This window comes from Stigmatopora argus, chromosome 3 (genome assembly GCF_051989625.1).
Source record: "Stigmatopora argus isolate UIUO_Sarg chromosome 3, RoL_Sarg_1.0, whole genome shotgun sequence".
Lineage (NCBI taxonomy): Eukaryota > Metazoa > Chordata > Actinopteri > Syngnathiformes > Syngnathidae > Stigmatopora > Stigmatopora argus.
The window spans coordinates 19,426,043-19,439,853 of NC_135389.1; the positions used below are offsets into that span (position 1 = coordinate 19,426,043).

General features: G+C 40.2%; 1 protein-coding gene, 1 long non-coding RNA gene and 1 other non-coding gene across 3 annotated transcripts; 2 read left to right on the forward strand and 1 right to left on the reverse strand.

The window, feature by feature from the left end:
* Nucleotides 1–532: 532 nt before the first annotated feature.
* LOC144070900 (muscarinic acetylcholine receptor M2-like) lies at nt 533–8,782 on the reverse strand. The gene is made up of 4 exons (XM_077595414.1): nt 8,648–8,782; nt 2,875–3,062; nt 1,782–2,651; nt 533–1,292 (listed from the first exon to the last, which is right to left on the reverse strand). The coding sequence occupies exons 2-4, from the start codon at nt 3,025–3,027 to the stop codon at nt 981–983; spliced, it is 1,335 nt and encodes a 444-aa protein (XP_077451540.1). The 5' UTR covers nt 3,028–3,062; nt 8,648–8,782; the 3' UTR covers nt 533–980.
* On the forward strand, nt 8,479–13,686 carry LOC144070902 (uncharacterized). The gene is made up of 3 exons (XR_013299493.1): nt 8,479–8,560; nt 10,513–10,587; nt 12,799–13,686. It is a non-coding gene; the product is annotated as an uncharacterized LOC144070902 (long non-coding RNA).
* Nucleotides 11,510–11,581, forward strand: trnaq-uug (transfer RNA glutamine (anticodon UUG)). Its single transcript has one exon. It is a non-coding gene; the product is annotated as a tRNA-Gln (tRNA).
* Nucleotides 13,687–13,811: the final 125 nt, after the last annotated feature.

The window sequence follows — 13,811 nt, forward strand, 5'->3', positions numbered from 1 at the left end:
CTCTTTTATGACGCATAATTCTAAAGCAGTACTATTTTTTTCAATCAGTTACAGAAATGATTTAATCTCAATTTTGTAGTTAAACACACCACAACATTTCTTTGATGTCTTGATTTATTAGAGGCCGACATGTTTACGTAAACATCAATTCATAGAGGAACAGTGTGAATAAATATTACATTTGTGATACTTTTACTACAGAGAAAACATGCCCACATCACAGATACAAACATGACTCAATAATAGCTCGCTAATTGTCCTAGTGAATAGTTTATGGCTTTATCCATACACACCTCGTGATGAGTACAATGATACACGCTATACTATTGCTTAGAGTTCTTAGCATTTTTTTTTTTACATGGAATGATGAAGATAATACTGCATGGTGATTTGTGTGATAGTATTATGATATACTTAGTATACATAGTATTTCTCATTTTAGCAATCGGTATACAGTAATCCCTCGATTATCGCGTCTTCGCTTACTGCGAATTCACTACTTTGTGATTTTTTTCCGCTATTAATTATTTTTAAATTTTTGTTTTGTTTTTTAGTTCATAAAAATGTGAAAATCCACGCTAAAACTCGTAAGCGGAAGCCACTCTTGCTACTAGGACTCCGTAATAAAGAAAAAAAAAGTTATAATAGGGGTGACCCTACTTCGGCATTTTTCGATTATCGCGGCCATGTCTGGTCTACAATATCCGCGATATTCGAGGGATTACTGTACGAGTACCCCGCTCCTACGATAATTAGCACTGGTTCACAAAGGGTAAAACAATAGGATGCCAAAAAAAACCGACGTCAACGTTGCTAGGCCTTGTGAAGTGGTAAAACATCACCATGGCGAAATGACTAACTTCAGTTCTACCGCGGGGAAAACTGGTGCCTCAAGGCGCCAAAGTACCGCAAAAGAAAAGTACACCTGTCAGTTTTGAGTTTACATTTGGCGGCCAGAGTCTATGTGGGCGGCGGCCACATCACCGCGCCGCCCGTATGTTTTTGTACTGGCACAGAAGCAGGTGCTTGAAGGTGTTTTTGAAGGTGGTGTTGCACAGGGCGTAACAGGCCGGGTTGATGGTGCTGTTGATGTAGCACAGCCAGTAGCCGATGGTCCACAAGGCGTTGGGGATGCAGACGGAGCAGAAGGTGTTGATCAGCACCATCACGTTGTACGGCGTCCACGTCACCACGAAGGCCACCAGGATGGCCATGATGGTGCGCGTCACCTTCTTTTCCCGTGACGACACGCTTTTCTTGCGCCACTTGGCCACCGTGTTCTGCCTCGTCAACTGTGGGGAAATTGTTTCATCAATGCTTGCTGCTTTTCAAAATTGGCTCGGACCAGTTTTGTTGTTGGAAATGGAACTTGTTGATAGAAGTGGTTTATACGAGTATTTTTGTTCTGAGATGGCACCACCGTGCATTATGTTGTTATGATAAATTGCCAGCAAAGTTTTGGGAACAGTTTTTGTGTCGCTTTAAATGGCGACGGCTTGTACGTTTGGTTTGAATCTGGTGGACTCGATAACAAGGTGAATGTGAAAAATAAAAACTGTGTTCATATGTAACTGGACACAGACTGGTCGGTCATGATAGTGGAAGTGACATAACTGCATGGGCGGAGCTTAGGGAGTTTTGGGGGTGTGGTTTATGGGGCGACGAACGTTCGTTCGCCCCCTCTCGGTCAAAATAGATTGGTAAATAGAAGCCAAGGAATTAAACGTGCGTCCAGAAAGGGTTAAAAAAGTCCCAATTTGTGGGGGAATCAAATAGTTTACCTTCAACATGGTTCTCGTGGCTTGGCAGTCTGTCAAGGATGTTGCCCTGGAGGCCGGCTGCGTCGGGGTCATCCTCCTCACCGCGTTCAGTCCCTTCAGCGCCGAAACGGAGGCCTCCTTCTCCGTCGACGTGGAGGGTCGGACGCTTCCCCCCTCCGGTTCCACCTGCTCGGGTTTGCCTTCATCGCAAGGGGTGCCTCCATTCTGCTGCTGCTGCAGCGCCTCCTTCTCCTTGGCCTGCGCCACCTCCCTGAGCTGCTCCCTTATCTTCTGAATGCAGTTGTTCTGGGTCTGGTTCTCGCCCTGGTCCTCCTGACTAGGAGCCTCTCCGGCGCTGGTGCCGGACGCCTTCCTGCTGTCCCTCTGGACCCGACTACGACTGGCCCTGGAGATGCGCCAGTAGAGATAGATCATGATGGCCACGGGCAGGTAGAAAGCCGCGATGGCCGTCCCGAAGGTGACCGCCGGGTTGGAGAAGAACTGGATGTAGCACTCCCCCGCCGGCACCGTTCGGCCGCCTACCACGAACTGCCAGAACAAAATGGCCGGCGCCCACAGTACGAAGGACAGCACCCAGGCGGCGGCGATCATCAAACCCGCCGTCTTGGTGCTGCGGCGAGCCGGGTAACTCAACGGCTTGGTGACGCAGAAGTAACGGTCGAAGCTGATGATCAGGAGGTTCATGACCGAGGCGTTGCTGACCACGTAGTCCACCGCCAGCCACAAATCGCAAACCACCGCTCCCAAGGGCCAATAGCCGATCACGATGTAGACGGTGTACAGGTTCATGGAGACCACGCCGATGATCAGGTCGGCGCAGGCTAGGCTGAACAGGAAGTAGTTGTTGACGGTCTGCAGGTTCCTGTTTACCTTTGGAGAAACCGCACAGAGCAAGGCTGTCAGATGCTAATCTTTTTTGCGTGATGTACGGTCGCCCTCTTTGATTCGATTGCGCGCCCGGACATTTGCCGTCTGATTGCTTCTCCAATGTGGGAGACCTGGCAAAAAGGCTAGCAAGACCAGAGTGAAATAGAAAAAGGAGCAAAATCCACATCATCCACCTTGACCGCCATTTTAATTCAAAGCATCTCACCTTGATGGAGAGCATGACCAGGATATTTCCAATGACGGTAATCAGACTGAGGGATCCCGCCACCAGAATGATGAGCGCGATCTCCACCGTGGTGTAAGGACTCGCCGAGAAGAGGCCAGCCTCGACCACGCTGCTGGTATTCGCAGTCTCCATTTGCGCTGGCTTTTGGGTGTGGTCACACAGTATGACTGCAGAAATTTGACATCAACATCAATGGCAGCCATTGTTCATTCACGAAATAGCATACCTGTCAACCTCTGCCGATAACTGCCCTTATAAATGATTATGATTCCCCTTACAAACCCCCCAAAAACCTTACAAACACCGTACGACTCGTACGAGTCGTACGGTGTTTGTAAGGTTTTTGGGGGGTTTGTAAGGGGAATCATAATCATTTATAAGGGCAGTTATCGGCAGAGGTTGACAGGTATGAAATAGCATTAAAGCACTAGTTAATATTCCCTCAGTTTGACTGTTCTGCATAAGGCAAATGACTTTATTTTCTAGTTATTTAACAAATGTAATTTTCTGTTATATTTTTAGAACAAAGTATTGTATTTTTATATTATTCTACTTTTAATTGATGAATATGTAAATGAAATGGTTATTTTATAAAAGCACTTGAATTCAAACAAATTGTCTGGTTGTCGGTAACATTCCTGAAAATCACTTCCTTCTCGTTGAGTCACTTCCTGCTCATTTCGGGCTATTCCTGGATTGCTTCCTTTCGATCCAGGTTCAATTCCCAGTCATTTACTGTTGATTTTGGGGTGTTCATGGCTCGTTTCATGTTCATGTTGCTTATTTTACGCCATGTTGTTTTGGGCTCCATTGTAGGTCACTTCGTGTTGGTTTGAGGTCATTTTCAGCTCACTTCCTTTTTTTAGGGCATTTTCACTCAAAATAAACTCAGTTATTCACAAAATAAGTTGAATTCTTAGTTATTTTTAATTCATAGTATTTAAATGAGTGCTGTACAAAGGCCAAAGTTCAAATGTGCTCAATGTAAAACAGCTCATTTTTAGAGGGCTTGAAAAAGTATTTTTCTACTTTCATTACTTCCCACATTTGAAGGTCACCATTGCAAAATTGATAACGCCGAGCAGCTGTTTGACAATGTTTCAGCTTACGCCGAGTAAATGTGCACAGCCACCAGGTGAACAAATAAAGCTTTCGGCAGCTGTTTGAAAACACGGCGGCCTCGTTTCGAAAATGCACACCAAAATGAGCCACTCCATCATTTCAAATCTGACTGTCTACAAGATGTATTACTAATAATTAAATGTGCCGGTCGGTGCCCAACGGATTGTATCTGTGGCCTCGTCATTTTGTTGATGCGGAAATAACTGTATTACCACCCTTTTTTTTCCCGAAAAGCCGCCCTTTAGCGCCAATACGGAACGGATATTTTTAACTCGATCTGCCGTTGAGCCGCAGGCTTCCCCTAGGCTCAAAAAGAATGAGCGAGATGCGTTTGTGACATCTTGCAGGCTCATTTGAAAGACAATTGGGTTTCATTTGGAGGTCTTTGAAGGCATCTCGAGCAAATTATTCCTTTAATGTACGGGCTAAGGATCAAGCGGGGCCTTTTTTTCAAGATGTAAGGGAGAAAGAATTGAGAACTGTCTGAAAATACTTGGACATCTCATAACATGGCAAATCTGGCTTTTTGGGGGGTGACAGAAATCTCCATTTATGAATGCAGTCCTTTAAAGCACCATCTTAGATGACTCGCTAAAGTAAACCTTGGCTAGCCACCTAGCGTTAAATTTTGAGAAGGTAGGGTTGACTTGATTTTTATCTTATGCCATTTTTTAAACTACGTATTATCAAGAGTGGAGTTTTACAATAGTTATTGTACCTTTAAAAAAAGGTAAGTCTTGAAAAGTATTGAAACAAGTAAACTTTACTTTAGCACACCCAGCTAAGCTAGCCCGCTTCTACTACTCTAGATGACTCGCTAAAGTAAACATTGGCTAGCCACCTAGCGTTAAATCTTGAGAAGGTATGTTTGACCTGATATTATTTATTAGTTATGCCATTTTTTAAAGTACGGTATTATCAAAACTGGAGTTTTACAATAGTTATTGTACTATTAAAAAAAGGTATGTCTTGAAATGTATTGAAACAAGTAAACTTTACTTTAGCATACCCACATAAGCTAGCCCGCTTCTACTATTGTAGATGACTCGCTAAAGTAAACATTGCCTAGCCACCTAGCGTTAAATCTTGAGAAAGTATGTTTGAACTCATATTTATTAGTTATGCCATTTTTTTAAGTATGGTATTATCAAAAGTTTGTTTTACAATAGTTATTCTAACGTTTAAAAAAAAGGTAAGTCTTGAAGAGTAATGAAACAACTAAACCTGACTTTAGCATACCCACCTAAGCTAGCTTCCTTCTAGTACTCGTACAACACATTGATGATTACTACATGACATAAAAAACGAAATGTTTTGCATTGGGTGTTCACCATACAGAGATAAATAACAACCACAGGCTTAAAAATGATTTATTTTCCCACTCTTTTCAGTGCTAATGTTTCCGCTAGCGCCGCCCACGCTAAACGTCCAAACGCGCTATAGTGCTTTGGCTAAAAGCACACGCTTTGACATCCGCCATCCACCGAACATTTAAAACGGTACAAAAGACTGAGAAAACACAATTTGAAAGCCCAAGGGGTTCATCGGACTTCATTAAACAAACGCGGCCAAATACGCCCAACGCAACGACGTGATGAAGCCATGTATTTTGATTATAAAATCAATGTAACGACACTGGAGGGTCATTGCATGCTACTCCGAGCCTGTAAGTGGCTCCATTAGACCACATGATAACATCATGTATCCTTGAGCGATGTTTCCTTCCTGCTCTTACAGCCATGTGAAACTTCATTACTGGTTGGCTAACTCCATTCCTTACTTATCACCGACCTATCCCAGGTCTTTCCTGTGGCACGACCACCAACTTCTGCCATGTGGCATCGATATCGATATTCTGGTTTTTCTTTCAGGTCAATGTACGGACATCACAGAGTTTGTTTTGTCATCTGGTCCAATTTGTCAGAGTTAGGATGCTATAAGGGAGCTGTGTCTAACTGTGGAATCATATCATCTTCTTATGTTTTCACAGGCATGAAGAAATATGCTTCCGTGCCACTGACGCTGATAGACGTCCAATCTTTCTCGACTGGGAAGGGAAACCGGCAGTGAATTTCGCCGTATTGTGAAAAGAAAAAGGTTGCTTGGGTCCAAACTACATGAAAAAGTGCTACCAAACAGGTAATAGTTAACGTTTTTATGTGCAATAGAAAGATATGTCTGTATCAAATCTAATCATTTATAAATATTGTAATACAATTTTAAAAATAATTCATAAATGCATGAATTTATGAAGGGGAAAAAGTGTCTTATGGCTTGACATGGTTTAAGATAATGCTAATTTGTTGCTGTTTTATACCAAAAAGTTAGCTAAAATGAATGACTAACATAATCTAATTTCTATTTCCTATGGGGTCCTTATAAATTAAGTTTGAGATTTAATGTGGTTGCAAAAATGAGCTATAATTCCAATATAATATGATGCAACTGCTAAACTACATTTCAATTCAATTCGATTCAATTCAATTTATTTGGCAAGAAAAAGCACCAGGCTTGATTAAAGTAGTCCAAAGACAGTAATTTACCTTTTGTTTAGCTGGTTAAAAACTATTTTTATCTACAGACTGGAATTTGAATGGAATGAAAAATAGGAGTCATGGTATTGACCCCTGGGGTGTCCCACAAGTAATAACCATTTGGTTTTCAGACATAATGACAGCTTTTTTGAGGTCAGGCTCTGTGACCTGAAGTTCAATTATTTTAGAGATGGAGCTCTTGAGTCAATTTGGCCAGCTCATACATCAATTTACCTAATTGGAAAAAAAAAGATACATTTTGTTCCTAGCACCAAAACGCCAATTTTTTGTAATAGATAATAAAATCATCATTTCTCACAAGATGGCATCATTTAATAAGGCCTTTAGAAAAGTGGTAATCAGAGTTTCAGTCTATTTCTGTTACAAACTGTTTGCTGATGGAGTACAAATTTCCTTAAATCATGGTCGCCATTGACAGCAACAGACATCAAATCCATTTCAGATGGAGTTTAAAAGGATTGAATGTTTATCGCTATCAATGTGACTGAATGAGTTAATTATGTTGATCTTCTATTTTGTATATGATATGATTATATTAATATGTACTTTCTTCGGTGGACCCAACCCTCTTCCGTAAGTGTGTCAGAGCACTGAGAAGTGGGAAATTTCACATCTGCCTGACGTGAAATGGCGAGGGGTGTAACGAAGGCTTATCTAAAATAGTAGACGGCGTTCCCAATCGGAACAAAGGCAGCCAAGGGAGATTCGGCTGCAGTGGCAAAGCAGCCGCGGTGATTAAGAGATAACTTTATTTCAGTCATCTCATTTCCTGGACGCAACTCAGGGGATTCCTCCAATGAAGGGAAGCCGTAGTTGGAAATCCTGATTTTTTTTTTAGGCTAGTTTATGACTACAAAAGGATTTTTATATATTGCGCTTGTATAGCTCATCTCATTTTCGGAATTTTCTTTATCCTAATTAGGGTCGCCCTGAATCAGTGGCCAGCCAATCGCAGCGATAGTATATTGTTTACTGCTAGCTTTCAGAGCTTTGGTGGCTTTTTATCCAAATGATTTCACTGTCAAAATGGATTAGACGTCGAGCACTGTCAATGGTAGTCAATGATTTAATAGAAACTGATATGCCGCCATCTTGTGGCATGAGCAAATTTTCATCATAGAAAGAGGACCATCTTTTAAAAAAAATAATAATATGCCTTGTGGTTAGTAGTGTACAGTGTGACTAAAACAGGAGTCTAAAACTTATCAAAAATGATTAGTATTGAAAAAAAGGACAAATAATCCAAACACATCAATCTTCATGAAAAAAAAGTTGAGAATGTGAACTGTTCTTTACATTATGACAGTTGTCATCTCATTAACCTTATTTTGGAAACATTGCCATTTTTAAGTTCTCAAGTTGGGGGAGGATCCCGTATTCAACTAAAAAAATGTATATGTCTCCCACTTTTTACTATCTTTGAAAGAAATTACATTTCGATAATATATTATCCCTCTACATGGTGCCACATTTACATTTTAATTAAGCGGCTGTTGCTAATTACAACATCGGTTAAAACTGTCATTAGCCTGAGCTTTGCTAGCTTTCCTGTAAAAAAATTGACTCAAAAAAAAAACCTGGAGCTCACTTTTATCGACTTTGATGGCACTTAAGGGGCCACAATTGGCCCCCAGCCTGCATGTTTGAGACCAAGACAGTTTGCTTTACAAAAATGTAACATCACAGCAAAAAAATAAAAATTCACTTGCTAAATCTTGCCTCTATTTACTAATACTCTTCACTCCATGCATATGTAATGTTCTTCCTTTTATGACTACAACCTTATTTATTCAATTTATCAGCCAAACCCTTTCTTGCGTTCCCACCACATCACTTGCATAGAACGATATTTTTGATCAATAATGCGCTCCTGACACACTAATCGAATTTTTGTATTTCCCAAGGATCCCGGCACAATCATTCAAAAGAGGGAATCTACGCCGAACATAAGAAGACGTCTTTCCATCATTTAACCCAACGCTTACTAGGTGAGTTCAATTCAAGCATCTCTTCTCATCCAAAAACCAAATCCTCATCCCATCAGACCCATTTTTTTTTCTTTTGAAAGCCCTTACCTGCAAAGTTTGTTGAGGAATCTCACCTCCAGTGACACGGATGAGCGCTCTTCATGTGCTCCATGTTACTGTCACCTCACGGGGAACGAGCAGAAAGTAACTGGATGTTGCTCCTCCTCTGGCAGTGTGTGTGTGTGTGTGTGTGTGTGTGTGTGTGTGTTCGTGTATGTGTGTGTTTGTGTGTGCTGATAGACAGTTAAGGCATGGAGGGAGGGCGACGGAGGAGGGGGGGTTGTGGGGGTCTACAGGAGCTTTTAGTGACTATAGTGTTGTAAGCCCGCAGCCAGAGGAGCAAATTTGAATAAACAAGAGACGAGATGGGGCTGTTTGAGAGAGCGCGGTGGCTTCCGTTCGTTCGCTCGCTCGCTCGCTCGCAGCTGTAGGCCTGATGTGTGCGCGGCATGGAATCAAGCCTCAAATGCTCAGGCACAATCGATGCCCGAGTAAGAAAAATAAAAAAGCCGATCGTCCCCTCTGCTGTATTCCGTCGCTGCAGGACGTTAACCTTTAAAACTCTGTTGTTTTGACCTTTTCGGCGAACCTGTGACGCAGGGTACGCCAGCTGCTGGTTGGTTGACCTTACTTTGATGGAATTATCACCAAGAAGAATGGTTGCACTTGACGTGACAATATCATAAGAAATGGGTCGGACGGAGGTGATTTATCAAAGATAGTCGTATTGGAGATGAGTCGTCTGGGGGGGGGGATTTTTATATTGGTCATCAATGCGCGTGTTCGCAAAAGTACCACTACTTTGCTTGAAGTCATTCTATCGTTGGTGTTAGTCTTTGTCTTTGCTAAATGAGGCGCTATGATTTAGCATGTAGCTAGCTGGCTTTTGCTAAATAAGTGACTCAAGTTGATGTTGTTGATTATATTAACAGTTCGTTCAGGGGCAGATTTTCCTATGGGCAATATGGGCGACTGCCCAATGCGCCATCCACAAGGGGGCGCATGGGTGGTGCAAAATGAGCCAAGACTGCCTCTGAGGGATTTCAATTTTATTTTCAATTCAATTTTTTTTAAGTTGGTGGAAAACAATGAGATTAGTTTGCATCGTTTAGCTGTCAAGTATTGTTGAAATAGTAACAAGAACAACGACAAAAGCCTTACGTTATACGTTATATTTATAATATGTTTTATCACTCAACCCATTTCTTGACCAGATAGTTTTGCAGATAGTGAACAATCATTTCCAGAAACCCGCTTCAAATGTGTCTACTTCCACTTTGAGTTTAAATTCACTCTCAAACTAAATTCAAGCTAAAACAACCACATCATGCTAACTGGAGCAAAACAACTAGCATTGTTCTTTAGTGCTAACTCACTCTTAGCAACAGGTCTTGAACACAATTCTATTGATATTTTCATCTTTTCGAAGGATATATTCTTTATCCTCTGGGACAAATAACCACTATTACAGCAGTTTACTGGGCAACTATGACCGTTTTATTTGTTTGCATCCTTATACAAACGGGCTAAGCTTGTGAAATGACTTCTAAAATAGAAAATCAATACATTGAAAGTACAGTTTCTGTTACATCGGCTAGCTCTTTTGATTCTTACAGCCTTTGTTGACGTTTATGCAGAGGAGCGCGGAAGTTAACCTCACTCAGAAGGCCAACGCATAAAGCTGGCTTGAATACAAACGTAAAGAAAAGTATGAAAGGATGCTACGCTTGAGGGCGCAAGGATGTAAAGTACTGTATAGGATTATAAATTGCCAGGAGTGAAATACTTGTGACATCACCGCTTTGAATTAAATTGAATTGAATGCCTTTACTGTCATTATACAAGTACAATGAGATTTAAAGCTTCACCATAAAGTGCAAATCTTTTTTTCTCTCTTTCCATGTCCTCGCAAGAGAAGAAACCTGCAAAAAAAAACACATGACGGCCCAAACACATTGAGAACTCATTTGGCCCCGTACCACTCAGAAGTAAGAAAATTGATGCTAACAATGAAAGAAGCTTTTTCCTTTTCAGGATTTCAAGACATGCCCCGAGCTTGTTTTTTTAATTTTATATATTTTTTATTATTAAAAATGAGGTCATCCCGTTTGAGCCGTAGCAGCTTTCCGAATGGATGACGAAGAGTCAAACACAATGACGGCAGCAGCCCGCGCTATAAAACACTTTTGAGGACGAGTTCACTGGCGCGGGAAAAATTTGAAATACACTAGAAATAACTTTTAAGTGAGCGTGAAAAAGCAAAAGAAATTTAAACCTGAAATAATTGAACAGATGTCCTTTTGTTTAATGCTAACATATGCAAAACACCACTGGGACCATTTACTGACAGCACTTTTAGTTAAAGTGGAATAGCCAATAAGAAATAAAGTCGTAAATCATTCTACGCGCAGGATAAAGAATATATGAGTGATATAGTAAAGGATCACTACAGCAACAGAAATGCATTTATACACCAGGAATTCATCATGAAGTTCTGGGATTTAGTCCAAATTAGATTACATTTGATAAAACTTTATTCATCACACTGCATCAATTGTTGTTTCTATGATTTATGACACGTAATCTTACAACTGAAAATCTGCGACATTGACTAATGTTCATTTCTAATAGCCCACAAACTTTGGGTTAAGACAGGAAACGGGGAATGAGAATTCACGTCTATAATAATCATCATAAAAACCAACACGGAATACCCGTGACCTTTAACCCTGACGCAGCCCTGCGTAAAAAAAAAACATGACTATGTTAAGAATATTGCCATTGGCGGATGTTCCTGTTTTAAAAAGGTACGTATTTCTTTTAATAAAATCAAGGGAAGCTAGGAGAAAAATGAAAGTGTATTGTCTGAAATGTCAAATAAAGTTTGACCCTAGAATTTGAATGTTAACTGGTCCTGTGGTGTAATGGTTAGCACTCTGGACTTTGAATCCAGTGATCTGAGTTCAAATCTCAGCAAGACCTGCATCTTTTCAACTAAAATTTTAGATCTGATTGCATGTCAATTAAAAGAAAAAAATAAATACATACCCAAAAATGCTGAATATGTAAAATACTCTCGTAGAAATGGTGATTCTTCTTGTGGTAGAAGGAATTTGGACAAATGACACGTTTTTTTTACTCATTTATTTGTTGTTATTATTATATTTCTTTCATTTCAATTCCAACACCACCTCAGGGTATTATATTTATTCTATTTTTGTATTATTTTCATTAAACAAGAGTTAATGCATCCCTTCTGGACGCAAATGTTTCACAGCTCTGCTCCCACCCAGTGGATGAAAGTGTCACTGCAAGTCTTTCCTACTCCCTGTCCGAGTAGACTGGACGTTTGATGCCGTCAATGGCAGCCTTTAAATTGAATAGTGAGATATTTCAAAAATAAATACTAAATAAAATTACATCGAGGGTTGTTACAGACCATAACCAGAGTGTATTTTATTTTTTGTCACTGTTTGCAGGTGTTTGTTGTCTGCAAATGTTTTTTTAAGCGTATTTTATCAATAATAGCAACATGTTCGGCAGCAGCATGGGAACCTACGTGCAATTTTGAGTGTGGAAATAATGAACAGACACGTCTCGGGGCTAATAGGTCCCAGACGGAGGCCGTTCACCCCCCGATGAGCATTACTAAAGTGCTGAGTATCGGCCCTCCATTCACACTCGGGGTCTTTTGAGGCTGGTTGCCTGGAAGTGCACTTACATGCTTGGGTCGTGACGACATTCGTACATCACCTCCCCTGCAGAAAAGAAAAAAAATGCCAAAATGAGTGCTTTCTTTCTTCCGTGACAATTGCAAAACAGGCCGTTTTTCTGTGCACTTTCGCCTTTTTCGTGTATGGCGAAATGATTCCCGGTGTCCGTTTGCATACGACTGCAAATTGTATGCAAAGTGAGATGATGAATTCTGACCGCATTTCAATCTTTAGCCGTCCCATTTGGACACAGTTTGAGGTTAAACTCTAGTTAAGTCATTTTTTTTGCCTTTTTCTGTTCATTCTGATTCATATTTCAATATTTTTTTCATTTATAAACAAACTGACAAGTAAAATAATTGGATTATGTGTGACAGAATTGATTTGGCTGATGTTTTGATGCACTTTTAAGGCTTCGCTGGGAAGAAATGTTCTTTTAGATTTCATTTTGGATGTGTTGTTAATGTTATTTTTGCTCATTTTCAGGTGTTCTGACCTCAGCTGCAACAGAGTCATCTGACAGTCATTTGAATTGCTGGATGTGGTCACACAGAAGAGAAAATGGAACCACAGGGTGGGGCTCTCATTTGTGAACAGCACATTTGACGATCCCATGCGGAGAAAAAAAAAACAGACCTTCCCCATTAAATCCAGCTTTTTTTTGTTTGGGTTTATTTTTAAACTGTGGTTGGAACAACTTGGTTGTTTTAGTATGGTCGAGTTATCTGTATTTTATCTGAAGGCTCATTTTTCTTGACGGTTTATTTTTTCTGGGATCATTTGATTTTTTTTTTACAATTTCCCTTGATGAATATTATAATGAAGTTTCAGCAGAGCTCCTGAAGCCTAAACTAATGAGCTCCAGGGTTGGTAACTGGCTAAAATGTATGTAGTATTATGTTCTTTAATTTGGTGCAGACTCTGCTGTGCTTTTGATTTTCAATTCAGGCTTGCACATATACTCAATTTTTTATTTCACATTCTGCACTACCAGCATCACTGACCGCCTGGCTTTTAGGATTTGCATGCAAACGTGCTATAGTGAGCATTTGCAGCTCTCGACAGAGTGATGCAAATCCAGCACCAGCATTTTTACCAAATCATTTGCCTGAACTATAAAGTGTTTGTGAAAAGTGCCAAATGTTTTGTTCCTAAACTACAAGAAATGCTCTGAAGTTGAGACAAAAAAAAGCTTGAAAAAACAAATCTATTTTTGTCGGTCATTTTTACTCATTTGGAATCGTTCACATGATTTAAGCGTTCAATGATGGTTTTTATTGTCATTATATAAGTACAATGAGCTTTAAAGCTTCACCACGAAGTGCACAAATACAACAACAAACAAACAGACAAATAAATATGTTTTAAAAATAAGTATTTTTTGTGTGTGTTGTCATTCGATGTTTCTAGATGATTGTTTTGAAATGATTTTAACATACAATCACAGCTATTCAAATAACGTTTATTTAACAAAAACTTGAATATCTTGCGCATGCGCT

Bases quoted from the DNA above. Each gene is read 5' to 3' on its own strand.
- LOC144070900 (XM_077595414.1), bottom strand. From the start codon at position 3,027: ATGGAGACTGCGAATACCAGCAGCGTGGTCGAGGCTGGCCTCTTCTCG. The intron at 2,652-2,874 runs GTGAGATGCTTT...GTTTCTCCAAAG, and splicing joins TGGTCATGCTCTCCATCAAG to GTAAACAGGAACCTGCAGAC. The intron at 1,293-1,781 runs GTAAACTATTTG...ATTTCCCCACAG, and splicing joins CCACGAGAACCATGTTGAAG to TTGACGAGGCAGAACACGGT.